The 18,097-nt window shown below is 42.5% G+C and overlaps 1 protein-coding gene across 1 annotated transcript in view; it reads left to right on the top strand.

Annotated features, from left to right (window-relative positions):
- The first annotated feature begins 4,662 nt into the window (after positions 1-4,662).
- The window catches only part of TNRC6A (trinucleotide repeat containing adaptor 6A), a 51,093-nt gene continuing 37,658 nt past the window's right edge, over positions 4,663-18,097 (top strand). Inside the window, exons 1-3 of the mRNA XM_075718072.1 lie at positions 4,663-4,739; positions 7,206-7,241; positions 17,592-17,682. Of these exons, the coding sequence (XP_075574187.1) occupies positions 4,663-4,739; positions 7,206-7,241; positions 17,592-17,682 (204 nt within the window). The remainder of the gene's footprint in view (positions 4,740-7,205; positions 7,242-17,591; positions 17,683-18,097) is intronic.

The following is an 18,097-nucleotide window of genomic DNA, read 5'->3' as shown; positions in this document are numbered from 1 at the left end:
ACTTGGGAAGACGGTGACTTCCCAGAGACAGTGAGCCCGTGAGGAAGAGAAGTGCTGACAGTTCATAGATGGGTGTTAAGGATTTATCTGCCCTTCAGCTGAAATCTGCTCCCAACCCAGACCGTTACATACATCTTTTTAAGTGCAGAGGTGTTATTTTCCTGTCCCTTTGCTGGCAGAATCAGAAACTAGAACCTTAGCAGAGAAGTCCAGAGGTCCAAGCTCCAATGAAGACAAAAGAACAAAGAATGAACTAAAAAAATGTAGTAAGCAGGAGAGAAGGTGACCCAGACCTTGGCTTCCGAGTAACCTTGCGCTCAACAAAACATGTATTAAAGCTACAGCCAAGAGCGTGGTTAACATTGGACGTGTTCTGGAGGTGACCCAATGCGATTGCCTTGCTCTTAGGAGCAGCGTGGAAATCAGAAGGGACAAAGGAGCTCAGAAGACGTAGCTAGAGCATGGGCCTCAGAACAGTTCTTTGGTGGACAACAACTCCTGGAGCTGCTCACCACCACCCTGCCTTGCTTCTGTTAGCACAGCTCAGGTGTGTGCCACGCTACGCGGCCGTGCGTGTTCCACGACAGCTTCTGCGAGGTGACAAGCCAACTGGTGAAATCTGAATTCGGAGCAGAAGGCCGATCGGCGCGCAGTTCTGCAGCTCTGGCAGGGTTTGGAACAAGGAGAGGCTACCTAGTGCTGCTTCCACCCAGCTGCCATGAGCTGTTAAGTACCACTGCTTTGACTAACCCATGTCTTCTGCATGGGTGAAGTTCAACCTTCTGCTTCTTCGTGAAGAAAATTTTCTTCCTATTTGAGGGTGCCTGAATTTCTCTAGTGTATCCAGTAGTTCACCAGCCAGTTCCATACATGTAAGAACTTAGCTGAAAGAGCTACCTGTGAGGGTGAAAGAGGGAGGATCACGGTGTTGGTGTGGGAAGATGATGGGCTAAGTAATAGGGAGTTAGTTAATGCAGCAGATTTGCTGACAGTGTGTAACCAGCTGTGGTATTTACAAGGCAGAATGGAAGCAATCGCTGCAGTGGTCCAGTCGCATGTGCATAAATAAAATTAGAGAACAATCTAAGATAACAAAGAAAGCTACAGACCTTGACTATGAATTTTATTGAGAGTGGCATAATACAGTTAACAGAATGACATAACAGGAGTACATAATGCATTTACTAGTCTTTGTAACTGAGGACAGACTTAACAGCAGTCCTCCTACATCAAGTGTAGTCCCTTTAAAGACAGATAAAACAGGACTGCTGTGAATGAAACAGTACCAGCCAGATGAATCGGACGTCAGGAAATAATGGCTTCCAGTTACACACTATTATACAACAATCCAAACTTTTTCATACGAAGGCAAATAAACAAGACCAAAATTAACTTACAAGTTACCAATAGAAGCTGGGAAACCGGTTTCAAATTGTCAGTGCCCTTTTAAGCACATGGAAAATAATACAATCACTTTATGCATGTGCATGTTCAGCTCACAGCAATACAAGCTATATTATTAAGCCTCTAAGAAGAGGACAAAAATACCCTTACTGGTTGTGCTGCATTGTCATAAATGCTCACCTTTAATAATGTAGGATCTTCTTCAGCTGAAAAATACTTTACTCCATTCATGCTGGCAGAAAGAGCGTTGATACTGCAGCAGATTTCCAGAGACAATTGCTCATCTGTCCAGGGCATCCATTTATTTTACAGGTGAATAAAATAGCATTCATTTTTTCACTAGCATTAATAAGAATGGTAAAGGCTGACTGAAACTGGGCTGGTAAATGTTTGTGATAATGTGCAAGCTGGATGCAAAAGAGAGCAAGAACTTCCCTAAGCCAACCAAACCACTTTTCTCAGTAGCTCTTAGAGCAGACAGGATGATGCTTATTTCCATGTGAACAGTGGAAGGGAGTTGAGCAGAAAATTAAATTCCTGAACAGTACTGTAGGCACATACAATAACAGTTATTCCCTTCAAGAGTAGCTGTGCAGACTGCTGGGGTGTTTGCAACCGGCGCTTTAGAGCTCGATGCAGGAATGCCCGTAAGCAGCCGTCTCACTGAGAGTGCTACTGTGCGCCCAAGAAACCCAGCCCTGCGACTGGACAGCATATAGCAAAAGCTAATATAGCTCAACAATTTTTTTCAGGATTGCTTTGCAGAGATGTAGCTACAGGTGTGATACATCCTCAATGTACCTGGTATGGCACTAATTCTGTCCCTGTTCAAATTTTCTAAGCAGAAACCTGTTATCTGTATTCACTTTTATTATACAGTTTGCTAAGAGGGGTGCATCTGCATCTTTCTAAAAATTTTGTCCTGTAGGCATTGGAACTTGGAAGTAGAAATTAGCCGTAATGTTTTCAAATGCAGGTATGCTAAACAGACTGAAGAGTTTAAAATTAGTATTGTAAGCGAGCTTCTTCTATCTTTCTTATTTATGCCAGTAATAACACTTTAAATTGCTCTAACTAAACTTAACATATTCAAAAATACTTCCTTGCCATTATTTATTCTGTGGACTCAGGTGATGAAAACAAAATCATTTCACTTTCATTTTGAGGAATTTTCCAGCTCTCACTCTTGCAGATGAAGACCTCATCGCAATGCTAGCTCCACCTTCTCCACAGGGAAGTGCCTGTAAGAATGCAGATCTGTTTACAGTGAATTTTTGTCTGCTCTTTTTTGACATTACTGTCACTCTTTTTTGACATTACGGTTCTTAATTCTTTCCCTTTGTTCCCTGTCAGTCCTTTGACTGGCTTGTTTTTCCTAAATTAGTTTCTGGGATATTTTTACTGGAGTCAAGTACAGTAACACAGACTGTGGCCCATATATTCTTTACTCTTCATTTTACATATTTGAAGTTAGAATATCTCTGTGTACTTTTTGGATTAAGGTTTGTGTTCACACAAATCAGTTTCTAGCTAGGTTCACAAGTGCTACTTTTCGGTTCCCTCTGTCAACCTAATAAAGTCAGTGGAAGGATAAAAGAAAGGCTTATCTTACTCCGCGGTGGTTGTTTAGACATTAACACCTCTTTTCATCAGTCTCGGTAGAGTTACTGAGGCCCCAAAGTTTGGAACAGAGCCGTGCACGCCAGCAGCGCCGAGGAGCTGAAAGAGCTGCACCGCATAGGGGAAAATACATGTGGCCACATATGTTTATGTTCCTGTCTGTGCCTTGTCCTGCATCGCTCGGGGAAATGACTGTCCTCTTCTGTAGGATGTTTGATGAGCTAGCGCTTGGAATTATGTATTTTCAGGATAAGCACTACGGTGATACACTAAATGCCAAAGTGATCACCTGGCCAGCGGTAACAGTGCGCTACGCAAGGCCACCCTGTCCCCACGCCCTGCGCAGCAGCCCTGGCCAGGGGGACGGGGCTGCACCACTGCAGGGCGGTGGAAGCTGGACACATGGAAGCCCCCGAATTTGGGATTAGCCCCTGTAGGGCAGAGGGCACACGCTCCCGGCCCCGCTGCTCCGGGGCAGGCCGCCCGCCCCTCACCCGCGGCCTAGCTCAGGCCCCTCAGCGGAGGCTCCCCTGAGGCAAGGCCGCTGCCGGCCCCTGCCCGGTGCCACCCGCCTAGGGAGGGGGCAGGGGCCGGGGCACGGCCCCGCGGGGCTGGCGGGGCGGCCGCCGGCCTTGCGAGCGGGCTCGGCCTTCCTGGGGGTCGGCCTCAATGTCAGGGCGGCGGCGCTTCGCCTCCCCCACCCCGTTGCTAGGGCGGTTGCTGCGGCGCCATGTTGGGGGAGCGCGGCGCCCCGGAAGTGCTGCCCGCGGCGGGGTTGCGCTTCCTGTGCGGCGGGCCGGCCCCGGCCGGGTTAGGAGGCAGGAAATGGCGGCGGTGCTGCAGCAGCAGCTGCCGGGCCCTCCCGCTCCGCAGTGCCGGGCCCAGGCCGCCTAGAGCCGCCGCGCCAGCGCCGGGCCCGGGCCGCAGCCACGCCGGGCCGGACTCCGAGCACTTTACATACATGAGGTAGCGGGCGGGGCCGGGCGGCGGGGAGGGCGGGCGCCGGCGGGGGCCCGGCCGCCGCGGGCGGGGGGCGGGGGGGGGGCCGGGCGGCGGGGGAGCCTCTCCGCGTCCCGGGGCGGCCCTGCCGCGGCGGGGGGAGCCGCGGCCCGGGCCGGCGGCGGAGGGGGCCGGGGGCGCGGGCTGCGGGCGGGCTCCCCGCGGGAGCGGTGCCCGGCCGGGCGGGAGCCGGCGGGAGGGGCCGGGCCCCCGAGGGGCCGCGGCGTGTGCCCCGGAGCAGCGCTTTCCCCGTGGAGCTGAGCTTTGACCTCCCGTGCTCGTTATTGTTTGCTCCTGCGGGGCTGGCAGCCCTGCGCGGCCGCCGGTCTGTACAGGCTGCTAGGGCGGGGAGGGCTTTCTGGCTGCTGTGTTTGGAGCAAATTGGCAAGCTGAAGTGATGCAGCAGAATTGTTTTCCTCAAAGCGCTGGGAACGATTAAGCAGAGGTTGTGCAGTAGCGAAGGATCGCCGGGGTCGGCTGTGCTCCGCTCGCCGCGCTGTCCCTGGGCAAACATAGCGTTCGATTGCTTGGCATCCGTGGGCTCCCCGTTTCCTCCCGAGATACCAACATATGGAGCTCAGTGTGTATCTTAACCCCGCTCCAGTTTTATTTTTTGCTTTGTGCTGCATTACTGTTGACATGGAAACCAACACCGCTTTCTGTTCCAGAGAATTGGAAGCTAAAGCTACCAAAGAAGTCGAAAGAAAACTAAGCAGGTAAGATACTCATTTAAATCCGCTCCTACGGTTCAGAACAAGAGTTGGCCTTGGGCTAGAAATCATTGTGGGCTTTATCTGGAGCTTTAATCTCATGTTAATTGTAAGGATAAAAAACCCCTGAATTTGAGAATGTCCTCTATGGCATAGAGAAATCTCTGCAATTGTAGTTAATTCTATGGACTAAACACCTTTTTGGCATGCTTTCTTTTGCGTAATAACAATATCAGTTATCTAACTATATATATAACAATGTAAGAGAATTTCTTTAATAGGGTAGGTTTTTAAGAGAACAATAACTTTTCTCTCCTAACTTGTAGTACCTAACAATAACTAAAAACGAATGAAGGGTTTGTTTGCTTTTTTTTCCTATACAGTTCAGGCAAATAGTCTTGGGAGGCAAGAAATAGTTGGTGTTGGTAAGAAACTTGCTTTGAACTCAAATAAACTGTATATTGCCATATAACTATTAGCTTTTTGCCTGTTTCTTCATGAAGAGTTTAAGGTGGTGAATTTCCCATTAGTGTGTAGTTCTTATTTGAGAACTTTGTAGAATGGGCAGCTCCTCTTTCACATCACTTAGCTCAAGAGTAAAAAGTTATGTTGAATTAAGAATTCTGTGCCGCTAATATGCATCACTTTTGTATTAAAGAAGTTATTTCTTCTGCACCGTTTATTTTTAGTACGGTGGCTTTCTTGCAAATATCTACCTTTTTCTGTTGTTTACATTCTTTGGTTTTGACTTTTGTCCTATTTGCTTTTTGTGTTCTTTTTCAATGAGACCTTAAAGGGGCTTTTGCTAGCAAACTTTTAAGGGGACTTCTGCTAGGGCCATTTGAAATATGCTGAAACCCAGAATATAACTGATAGAATGTTAGTTTCTGGTACCTTGCTTTTTTTCTTATTTACTGTGCCTAATCAGTCTCCGACTTCCAGATTGATTTATGATTACACTGAGAAAAATGATTGGCTTTCCCCTGCTGTCAGTGTGTGTCTTCCTTTTTTTGGTAACATGCTTCAGCATGAATAATTTTTCCCATTTTGTTGCTGAAATAAATGGAATCTTTAAGATACGCTTAGCATATTGCTTTTAAAGACAATGTCATACAATACATACAATACAATGTCAAGGTCATTGCTAAATGGACTTTATCTGAAGAGAATGATTTCAAATTGCAACTCTTTAGGTAATCTGTCCACAAAAGGTACCAAAATGCTGTGTAAAAAGAAAAAAAAAAATTAAACCATTGGCATTCTGTGGAGAGCCCTCAATGCATACATGATGCCAGAAGTGACAGAACTGTGTTATGTAGATGGACAGAGTGCTAAGTTCAAAACAATGTTCTGGTGCAAGTCATAGGAAGTCAGTACATTTTCACATTTTTATGACCCTAAGAGAGATCTCTTGTCACGCTGGCAGGCAGATAGTGGTGAGAAGCGAAAGTAAGCTATAGAACTGCCTAAACTCAGTGCTTCCTGGGGGCTGGGGACAGAACAAGGTTTACTGAGTAAACTCTGACATGGAATGCGTCTCCGCTGTGTTTTCTGACACAGAGGTATGTGTTCTAGTAATTTAAAAGATTTAGAACTGGCTTTGAGTTAACGTTAATATACCAGTTGTTTTCAGAAGCCTGTATTCTAACTGGTTTATGTTTAGCGAGGGAGTTTTCATCCTGTGAGCACATACCCTGATAAAACTGTGGCGTGCCTACTGTGCATAGGCCTGTTTTAATTGTTTTACTGTTGCAGAACTCAACAGATAGCCCTCGTTCTTTCTCTGATGTCATTATTTATGATCTTACTAAATTTGCAGTGACCTAGTCAAATTGTAAAAGAGCAAATGTCTTTTCCTGGGAAAGGTAAATAGACCTATGCTACAGTTTTTATTAACCTGAAATGGCATAGTATATATATGTAGACTGTAAACTCCATGGGACGTTGGCATTGCTTCATGTATGTTCTGAAGTCACCTTTAGGGTTTATGCTTAGGAATTAATGGGTAGCAAATATTCTTTTTTATCTTAATAGGAATATTGGCCTAGACTGTGGGTTTACAATAGAACGAGTATTACAGCTTTTACTACAGCTTGCTTATGCAGTTGGAGTGATTACTGTTTTAAACTCAGGATTAGCAATTTGGCTTGTTTGGCCTTTTGGAAAAGAATCATTGGGTCTGCGTTCTCTTTAAAATGCATACGTGCCTAGTCCTATGCAGATATTCCTGGTCTCAAAAATAAGCACAGCGCATGATTTGCGACAGTAATTCAAATAAATCTGTGGCACGCTGTATTGTTGTGTAATGTTACAAGTTAAATGTCACCTGTTCAGTCTACCGTTGAGCAAGAACTGTCCATTATTAACTGGAGAAATGTAAGAGTTAGATTTGGTTAAAATAGGGAGCAGTAAAAATCACCATTCAGTTCTTCTGATTTAAGAAATAACTTTTTAATTCTGTTTGGTAAACAGGGCTTTCCTGCCTCATTTATGTGGAACTGAGAGAAGGTAAATATCTGAAATCTGTTTACAATATTTTTTTTCCAAACACAGGAGTTTGACTCTTACTTCACAAGCATGCATATTATAGGGAAGATTCACACGCTGCTTTCATTCACCTGTGTTTCTGCTCCGGAGGTTCCATCTGCATTGTTTGCAGACTCTCCATGTTCTGGGAGAGCAAACTTTTTACGTAAAATCATGTATACCTCTAGATTTCATCCATGTATTCTACTAAGTTACTACTGTACAATTTTTTTTTTTTTTTCTCTTCCATGTTAGAATAACTACCATATTTCCATGAGGCTTTCCTTATTTGCTGTAGAAAAAAAAATGAGACGGCTCAGTGGTAGGGGCATAGAGAAACACTGAGTAATGTAGCCATTTCTGTCGATATTTAAGCACTTGATTTTCTGTTGGGTTTTTGGGAGGTGTGGTTTTTTTCCTGATAAACTTCTTATGGGAAGACTTGTGCTGTCAAATGGGACGAGTATTGCAAAGAGACAGCATTCTGTTCATACTTTTCGAGACCTTTAGAGATACTTAGGCAAAATTATGCATTCCTTTCTCCTCTACATATGCTTTTTCAGGTCACACGTAATTGTCAGGTTGTCCCCATAAGGTAACTTGCATTTACCTTTTTCTAGTCTTACAGCAAAGCCATTGTGCAATACACTTGTTGACTGCGTTAATAAAACCGCAAGCAGTCTAGAGTATGGGCGGTCTTACGGTTAAGGTGCTGGACTTTGCAGTCGTTTGGGTTTGTGCATCCATTACAGATGTCCTCTATGACCAGCGTGGTTACGGAAAAGCAGTTTATTTTCTTCGGTTCCCCATTTGTTAAATGAACATAGGGATTGTTTATTGCTGCTACTAAAATCTTGTGTATTTAGGTGATAAAATTCTTGGGAAGGAGATTTGTCTTTTGTATGCTCGTGTAGCAGTGAACATCTCGGATGAAACTTCAGGGCGAAACTGTAGCACAAACATTATTCCAGAACTGTGGCGTATTTATAGTGTTTGTAGTTTGGAACGTAGTTCTGTTGAGCCACCTTCTGTATTAGGAAAATGGGAAGGATGAGTGTATTCCAGGTAATTGGTAGTGGTAGAATTCTAACTACCATGTCTACCACTTTACTTTTAGGGTGATAATTTAAAGACTGAGGTATTTAAAAGCAAAAAAGAAGGTAGCTGACGCACGTCTACTAATTAAATATTCATTGAAGTAATTGTTTCAGTTCTTAGCTTGGCAGCACCTCTTCTGTACGTTAATAGCTGGAAAGAATTAACACACGCACACCACGTCTGTAAATAAGTGTTTTTGTTTTGTTATCAGTGCCTGAGGCTTTCTTTGCTCCTGTGTAATATGCTGAGTGGTTTTAGTTGCCAGAGTGTTTCCATTTAAGGCACTGGTAGGTTTTGTTGTTTGGGGTTTTTTTGTTAACTCCAAAGTACTGGTTTCTGTTCCATGAACTTGAAGAGTGCTCTTTTTGGTGTAGTACGCTATTTTGTGGGCAGCATTGATAAGGAATTGGAGGATCCATTTTTAATCAAAATACACATTTTGTAATTGATTCTGGTTTAGTAGAAAAGCTAGCTATTGTTTTTTATATTTATAGAAACTGAGAAGTAATTTTTATTGGCAGTTGTATGTAATTGCATAATTTAAAAAAATTTAAAGATTAGGGAATTTGTAGGTCAGAATACAGGAAATTATCAAAACTTAAAGTCTCAGCAATATGTTTGAAGGTCTGTGTAGAGTATCAGACATAGATTGAATACGTAGTGTGCGAATGCATACATGTTTACTGTCTTTGCAGAATTGTAAAAGATCTTTCAATTCCAGATACTTAAATGTAGTTGCCTGGCAGTGTTCCACCTGTAGCATTGCAAGTTAATTTATAACTAGAAGAAAAGCAAATGGTGGAAAGGCTTTATTTATTTATTTCCCCCAAAATCTCTTTTATGTGTTTGTGACTGGAAATTTTAGAGTGGTTTCAAAAGCCACTGTGTATAATCGCTTCTAATTCTTACTTTTATGTTTACTCCATGTAGTAAACGGGTAAAGGGTAAAAATCCATAAATAGTTAACGCAGAAGTTGATGGTTGGGGATTCAGTAGCAGGCGTGCTGTCAGTGTCTCCTGCATCCTGCTGTCAATAAACAGGCTGAACGATGCGCGTCCTTTTGAGAAACGGACTGATAAATGCCTTTTTACTCTCAGTTAGTGACACGGGGCCGCTGAGAGGTTGCCTGGTTGTTTAACTGGTCTCCTTTGTCCGGCGGCAAGTGCCTCCCCTGCAGGACCCCCTGCCCGCTGTCGGCTGGGCCCAGCGCAGTGCTCGGTCACTCCGTGCGTTCAGCATGGATGCGTTCAGCATGGATGCGTTCAGCATGGAGGGCCGTCGCAGTGACAACAGAAGCCCCGGTGCACTCTGCCGTGTCTGAAGTGCTTCAAAGGACACCTGAGATGCAGTACCTTTGGGACACCTAACATGCAATACCTTTGGGAGAATCCCTTCACGGCCTCAAAGCTTCCCAAAGCATTTGTTGGCCATGGTAGCAGTGTCTTTAAAAATGTGCTAGCACCATCTTGTGGGGCAGCCTGTCTTTAATTAAACACTTTGAAAGTGTTTTTTGAAGGCGTCTGCTTGACTAGCAAACGCTGTACGTGAGCATCTGTAATAGTGCTGGCACCTTCCGCAGCACTTGTGGGGAGGCGTTTCTCACTTGGCGCTAGCTTGAAGAATCTGGAAGCCCAGCGAATGCTGTTCTGTGGCACGGGTAGTTCAGCTGTGGTGAATGCCGGGTAGCCGGCATTAACGGCGAGTGACGACCTGTTTTATTTTGGCGTTGAAATTTGCTGTGTGCAAGTAATATATGCTTTCACTCAGAGATAAATACTGAGTTCAAATCGTAATAATGCAGTGCTATGTCTTAGATCTTAATTTGTGTCAGAATTCTTCTCGTAACCGTAATTTCCTCAGTGAGGTGACTAGAATTGTAATTTTGTTGTGGCATAACATGTTTCCCTTTTGTATATTATAACAGCAAAGATGGCATGCTGCGCAAACATTAATTATTGCACCCTCAGTATGTCTTCCAGGGAAATATGAGTATACTTGATTTTTCTCTTCTGTAACGTAAGAATAGAGGTTAAATATGTCTATTTCAGCCCAGATATTTTTACAATGCCAAGCTGGAGCTTTTGAAATTAAAGATTAATAGAACTTTTTTCAAGAATTAAAGTAGTAAGTAAAATATGATTTGCTGTAAGTATTACCTGAAATGTTTACATTTTGAGCATTACAGCTTTTTTCCAGTTTGCAAGCCAAATAACAAATTGAGCCATACAAAAATAAAAACTGTCAAAACTTAGGACAAAGAAGTAGTAATGAATGCTGACTGTAGAAGTAAGAATGTAGCTGCTCTTCGTTTAATGGCATGTGATTGCGATAGTAATGAGGTGAAAGACTTCACATCAAAAATCACCCAGAATCGCAAGGCACTTTGTCTTGCGAAAGTGATACCTGTCCTAGAAGATTAAAAAGTACTTTTTTTTTAATTTTTTATTAAATAGCTTAATTGAGTAAAGCATTTTGGTAGGTTGAGGTTTTTTTCCCTCCTTATACAAACAAAATTGGAGAAAAAAATTATTTTTATATAAATAATGATAAATATTTATCTGATACTCAGTTATTTAAAATTATGCAGATAATAGCAGCTTCTACTTGTATGTTCTCAGGGCCATCAAATGTGCAATCTCTCCTGAGATCAAGATCTGTTTTCATTTGGTCTCACTTGAAAATAAAGCACCTTTCAAGTTAAGCTATTTAAACTGAAGGCCTTTGCTCCCGTCTCAAATGTGAATTTCGTACGGTGCGGGTATTTTATTTTCAGTTGATCTAAATCGAAAAATAAGGTTTGCATTTCTGCTAAGACCATTTAACCTTGAGCAAGCTAATCCAATTATATAGGAGGAAAAGGAAATTCCTTGTACATGTGTTTTAGTGAAAGTTGGATGGCTGATGGGGGATATCATAGAAGTCTGTTTATGTATTCATGTTATGAATCGGAATTCTCAGCCATTGCTTTTCGTTGGGCCAGCTGATGGACCAAGCCTGCTGCTACAAGCGCTTTTGCCATATGAGGTCAATGGAGTAAATCTACCCAGATGAAGGGAAAAGACCAGCAAAAGAACTTGTTAATTTTCTGGCTTTGTCTTGTTACTATGAAACTGGGTTCCTACCGTGTTTCTTGCTAGGTGCTGTAAAGTAACATGAAGTTGCGGATAGTTTGTGCACAAAGGATAACATAAAGTGTTGAGTGCTTAGCAGGAATAGGTAGCTATTAAAGTCCAAGATGATAAATGGGAAACACTACGTAACACTTCTGTTTCTCAAGGAGTAGCATTAAAAATGTAGCTTGTTTGATATATGTTCTAATGGGTGTTGGAGTCTGATGCATAAATACTATCATTTGCTGTCTGTTGAGAGGGTCATGTATTAATGTGTTTGAAAGAATAAAGGAAACTTGCGCTTTCAGCTGTCAGAGATGGAAATTTAGGAGTTCTGCTTTAGACTGTGATGACTTAATAGGGAAATCTGTATTTCAGGTTTATGTTTATGTAAGAGGGTAGTGGTAATAGGACTGCCTTCCTTGCAAGATTCAGTTTGCAATGAAGAACATGGGCAGTAAGGGCTTTACTGTTGTTGTTATTTAATTGTACAATGGGTTAGTTTTGCTTTCCAATCACTGAGATTTAACCTTATAATGGTAATCTAATACTCTTTTAAAAACATGTTCTGCACTATAGGTGGGTAATCTTTTTTCAGAGGTCACCTAGGGTCCTGATACCAGTCATGGAGGGGGGTTATGTTTTCTAAGATGGCTTTGTAATCTAAAATCTGTTTTAAATACATGAAAACAGAATGATCACAGTGTCATAATTTAGGACTCTTATTGTTCCTGTGTGGAAACAGAAAGTCATGCTGTGGGTAGAATATTCCAGAGATACTGGTATGTTAGTTGTTAGCATCTGCATTCTAAAAGTAAAATGTAATCTTGTTGATTTAGTTGTAGCAGGATTGATGAGTTACTTTTTTGTTTTCTGTGAAAATACTATTTTGCATTCTGCTTGCTCTTTCAGGTGCTATAGCTTTCTTCTAAAAGCTGAATGATTTTTCAGGTAATGTAGTTTTTGCATGTGACACACTGAAATTTGTTATACAAAACGAGGCGCTAGTGGCTTTCTTAACTCTTAGGATGCTTCTCGGGTTATTAGAAATCCTGTGAATAACCTCTTGTTCCAGTGGACCATCCTAGGCAACGTACCATCCTGCAGTGTTGATACACTTTAGTGCATCAGAGGTGTTTAACCTGTGCCCGTAGACCTTGTTCGGCTTGCTAGAACAATTAATTCGTGTGGCAGTCGAGAGGGAGCTGGGCTGCTTTCCCGGGGCTCCGCAGCCTAGCAGGGGCAAGTTTCAGACTGGCTGAGAGCGTCTGACAGCAACAGCCTCTGCCCCGGGTGTCACCTCTTGCTACGGCCTTGCAGCTCGTCCCGTCTCGCATTAAGATGTGCATACCCAGCGCCGGGCAGACCTGGGGACACGGGGCCCCAGGAAGGGCGGCGACCCGAATAGGCTGCTGCTTCGGAACAGTCGCTCTGGATCACAGCTTGCTCCCTCCTCGGATCTAAGTAGCCTTTGGGAAAGAGGGCGTCGTGGGAGGGTGACAGGATAATCCCGTTGCACAGCCTGCCTGTGGAAGTGCTTTTTCCTGGGGTGATCCTGGGACAAGGCGGGCAGAGAACTGCTCGTAGAACGCGTGTGTTGAACTCGCGCTGGTGGGAGCAGTCAGCCCAGCGGCACTTGTGCAGGGTGGCTGTGCCCTGTGCACGCAGGCGGTGAGGCTGTGGGAGGAGAAGGGCTGTGGGCACGCTTTTCCTGGCCGTGGGAGGACGATTGGGTGCTTGGCCTTTTCCATTGGATTGGACGTCTCTTATTCTCGATGGTACTTCATGAAATACTGTCTCCCTGAACAGCCAATCACTGACTCTTCTTTGTATGGAAGTCAACTGTAAAGGAACTGTGTATTCTATAAAAAATGAACTGTGATCTGTGGAATTTCAGACCTACACGCTGCTTCTGTTGTTTACCGATTAAAAATTGGACTATTCCAAATTAACTGAAACTGAGGATCAGTGTTACAACTTCAGGTTGGGTACAAACACTCAGGATGCCAGGCAGTGATGGACAAAACTGACTATGTATTAACTATTTATGTATAAATTGACATTTATGTATCACCTTTATAGCGCACAGATGTCACTGTGGGTTAATCATTGCCTCAGATTTGCAAAGGGATTGCTTTAAATGAAACTGGCCAAGTGTAATTGTTTTCTGTGGTTACATGACTAACCTCTTAGTTATCCGTGAAATAATTTTTGATACCTAATTGCAAATGCAAGATTGCTTTTTGCAGTAAGGCAGTCCTCAATGACTCTTGCAGCCAGATGATAAAACTATGATAAAATGCAAAACAGCCGTGTTGCGTTTGATAGTTTGTGATTTGTCTTGCAGTTCAACTGAAACAGAGGGGTGTCAGAAATAGCATTTTTAGGGCTTTTTTTACATATCTTAACACATCAGAAGCAATTATTTAAAAAAAAAGAAATAACCAATGCTTGCTCTCTGTTATTAGAAAATCTTAAAAGACCGAATTTGGTCCATGGAAACTTTTTAGAGCGGTGGTCTGTCTGTAGTACGTTACTGTACGTGTAGGGTGGAAAGAATACTGGTATTGTTTGGCTGCTCATTGTCAAAGCGTGCCGCAGCTCTACCTCTGGTAAATACCTGCAGCGTCAGACTGCTTTTGTTAACGCATGCAGCATGAGTTGATGTGTACTTGTAACAGTCACCCTAAAAGTGGTAGAGGAGAAGAGGGATGCTGGATGTACAATAAATCAGTGTTATTCCAACAGAAGGGAGCACTGGGAAAAGAAACAAGTAGAGGATGAAATCGGATTTGCAGCGAGAACAAAGATCTCGGCAAGTAGGGATGAAAACTGATTTCTGTTTGTATTAGTTGCTGTACGGATACATGTAGCCATGCTCCAAAGGTTTTCTGTTTACAGGGAGAAATCAGAAAAGACATTTGTAATTAAGTAAAGAAATACTTGTTAATTTTGTGAATATAAAACTTTCCTCCTTCCAGACAAATTGATTTACCATCTAGATAAAGTATAGCTGTTGTCTGGTAGTATTAATAGTAGTAAAAATAGACTTGAGAAAAATGCTTGAGCTACCCATAATGCGGTCATATGGGGGGTTTTTTGTCTTGTGTGCTAACGTTAATAGTCTCAGAAGTTTCTGTGCCCTATAAATATTTAAAGTATTGCAGGCTTTTTTTCTTCTACAATGAATGTCACGTGAATGTCCTACTGTACCTCTCTTTGTTTGAAACTAATATTAGTAATAGCCAAGTGGCCACAAGCTTTGAAATTTAAATACAAGTATTGTTATTACGGCATTGTCCCTACTGGGAGGAGAACCACTTTCAACATCCTGCTGAAGAATCTCATGACGGGACAGAAGATCATTTTTAAAGTGTAAAGGTAGAACTCAGATGGGCAGCAATAGCATGGTACTCGCCTCTTCCAAAAGAACAGCAGTATTAAACAGAATGCAAAATAGAATAAGCTGCTGGCTACCATAAAGAGAAGACCTGATGAGCTGCTCTTTAGTATTACTTACAGTGGCACCACCTACAGCGAGAGGCAGGTGCTCTAAGAGTGCTGTTCTGTCTAACTAAAAAGTGAGGAAGTTACATGAATTTGCCACAGTGGAAATGGGCAACTGAGAACTGGAAGTCACATGTAGATTAAAAAAAAATTAAAAAAAACCCCCAACCTGATGCCTGCACTCATTTTGAAAGGGACTTGAGCTGTGTTGAAAGTAGAATTAACCAATTGTTTAGGTATCTAAATAAATAATGCAAGTTCTAATACTTGTGGAGTATCTTGTGTCTTACCGTATTCAATTGGCATTGCTTCTGACATATATAATTACCTTATTTGAAACTGGAGGTTTGGAGTTGTAGGTAGTCTGGGGTTAAAAACAAGCCCAGTGTTTCTAGGCAGAAGTAAACTACTTATTGACTGCCCCTTATTGACATTGTTAGTTCATTTTCCCCAAAAACCTTTGTTATAGCAAGGTTGTCTTTTGTTTGATAATGTGAGTATGTGCAACCGTGTGTCATTGAATGAGGGTAATTTTTTTAAAGGAGACTTTAATACATTCAAAGTAATTGTGTAATAAAATCTCTTCTGTTCTGCCTTGCTTTGCATGTGAAAAGCATGGCAAAGATTAAAACCAGTGCTTTTTATGTTCAAAGCTGAATTTTGGAGCTAGACGTCAGACAAGATCACTAGTCACAAACAGGGGTGTAAATTCCCTTCTATCAGTTGTTTCTCGTCTTTTTCTTTTGCAACAGTAAATAACGTGCATGACTCTAGCCAGTTTTGCTGTCCAGCGCTCTGCACAGCAGCTTTGAGTCTGAGCATCTCGTTACTTCGGCTGCAGCTGATCCCATAGAAAGCGTGTGCAGATTTGGGAGAACATCAGTTACATAGGAAATGTTAATTTAAAAGAGGGGACTTAACGCTAGTCTCTGAAGGTTATTCAAAGAGTAAATTTGGTGTCTTCTTCCTTTACTTTGGCAACGTGTGGAGTTTGTTCCCACATCCCATTCAAAGTATCACAGAAATTAGGACTTGTCTGAAGGACGTGGTTTGCCCAGCGAGAGGGTAGATGTGTGGTGGGGCTAGTGTTAAGATTCAGGACATTGGAGGGATGTGTGGTGTAACCTAGATACATGCTTCAGAAAGAGATCTGGAAAAACATTTACAACCTGTTTTTTTTAATCTCTTCTACCTGACTATATGGTCAGGGCTTGTGGGCCAAAAGCTTCCAAGCTTTTGAAGTTAGAAACATTCCTGACCCTGAAAGGGCAAAGAGTAGTCTGGCAAGTAGGCTTTCTAGTACACAAAAATGCTTTATTCTCCGAAGCTCAAACTTTGAAGTAACTGAATATTAGTAGGCTCCCTCTCCCTCTGTCTTAGTGTTCTAACAAACGCAAACCACTGCCACTGTTTTATTTTTATATTCAGCTTTATTGTTGCTTTCTAAACGTCAGAATCCTTTCTGTGTGCAGTTGTTTTTATTCTCATGTATGAAACAACTAACTGATCTTCAGCTGCACGTTCCATGTTGTCATGAGCTTTTTGCACGATTAGCCCAAATGCTTTTTTTTGTCTGCCTGTTACCACGGTCTTTTCTGTCGGTTGTGCGTGGAGTGCATTCTCATTGTCATCTCTCCAAGCATGGCCTTAAAGAAAAGTTTATTTTTGTTATCATTAATTTTGTGTCAGATATTAGGTCCTACTGACCCTGATAGCTTGCGAGTGTGCTTGCATGTCTTTAGTTCTTTCTGCTTTTTATACTCTCCGTGTTCTCCCTTTCGTCTTGCCATTGCTGAACTCTGTTTGTAAGAGAGAACGTAGCGTAATCTGGAAAGTGGTGTTGCTGCTAAGCCTTCTGGTTTAGCATGTAAAACTTTGTATTAAGTGAATTTAAATTAATAGGCTTTGTTTTTCACATTTGTCAAGTTACAGTTCTGTCACAAGTTTAATGTGCTCTAAAATGGCTCTGCTGTTGAAGGCCCTGGTCCAACCGTGCTCTTCAGCTCACGTTCCTCCTAGTTCACGTGTCCTTTATGCCATACAGACACAGAGCCAGCTGAACTAGCTGGCTGCTCGGGCAGGACACGCGTACGTATTGTTTGTTTCTTGGCAGAGGCAGCGTTTAAGGCCAGCGAGCCAGCGCCCGCTCCTGCGTGGCTGGCTGGGCACGGGTGCTGGGGCACTGGGGTGCGCGTGGCTGCGGGCAGCCCATCGCTTGGTTCGTGCCGAGCGCAGGCTGCGCTGGGTCAGAGCTGATTGCACGTGACGGTGGGGAAGTGGGATGTGCGAGAGCTCAGCTGCACCAATTCACAATGGCAGGTAGAGATTAAATAACATCTGAATTGCGCTGGCTTTTGAATCGAATTAACGTCTAAGCCTTCGTTGTAAGTTTTGGAAAGAAGAAAATCTTCCATGTAGCTTGACACTGCATCTGCTCTTAAAGTTTTGTCACTTGTGATTTGCAGTGAAAGTACATAGTCCCTATAGAAATATTATCCAATTAGAAGTAAAATTCCCCAGTTCCTTTTGGGTCACTGTGAAATAATTGTTCTAAAATGAATCTAAGTGTGTACTGATTGTATTTTGGGAGAGTTAATTACAAACTGTGTGGTTCAGGGATTTAGTGCAAGAAGAGGAAGAACAGTTGATGGAAGAAAGGAAAAAGAGAAAAGAAGACAAGAAGAAGAAGGAAGCTGCTCAAAAAAAGGTATGTTGAACATTAAAAATTAAAAACCCGTGCTTGTGGGTTACTTACGTTTCATCACTAGTAAATACTGTTTCAGCTGTTGCTATTCAGAAGTGTTTTCTTTTTAATTTAATGTTTTAAGCTTTAAATGTACTGTCAGTTATTTAGTGGTAACTGACATATTGAACATCGTCATTGGCTTTGTGTACACTTTCTTCAGAGATTAAACACCCTTCCGAGATGACCATTCTTTTTCCTGATTGTCAGTTGAAGCAGTTTCAAGTTTGAAAACTTCCTCAGTGTTACTGCATTTATTAGTAGAATGAAATTACCATTTTTTTTAAGATAGTAGCTTCTAGCTGTATCCTTACTTTAATATATCTTCTTATCCTTCAGTATGGAAACATACATGTTGTAACGCAATTTGCATTAGGGA

This window comes from Pelecanus crispus, chromosome 11 (genome assembly GCF_030463565.1).
Source record: "Pelecanus crispus isolate bPelCri1 chromosome 11, bPelCri1.pri, whole genome shotgun sequence".
Taxonomy (NCBI): domain Eukaryota; kingdom Metazoa; phylum Chordata; class Aves; order Pelecaniformes; family Pelecanidae; genus Pelecanus; species Pelecanus crispus.
The sequence above is the reverse complement of the archived record's forward strand: the minus strand, read 5'-3'. Positions and strand labels throughout refer to the sequence as shown.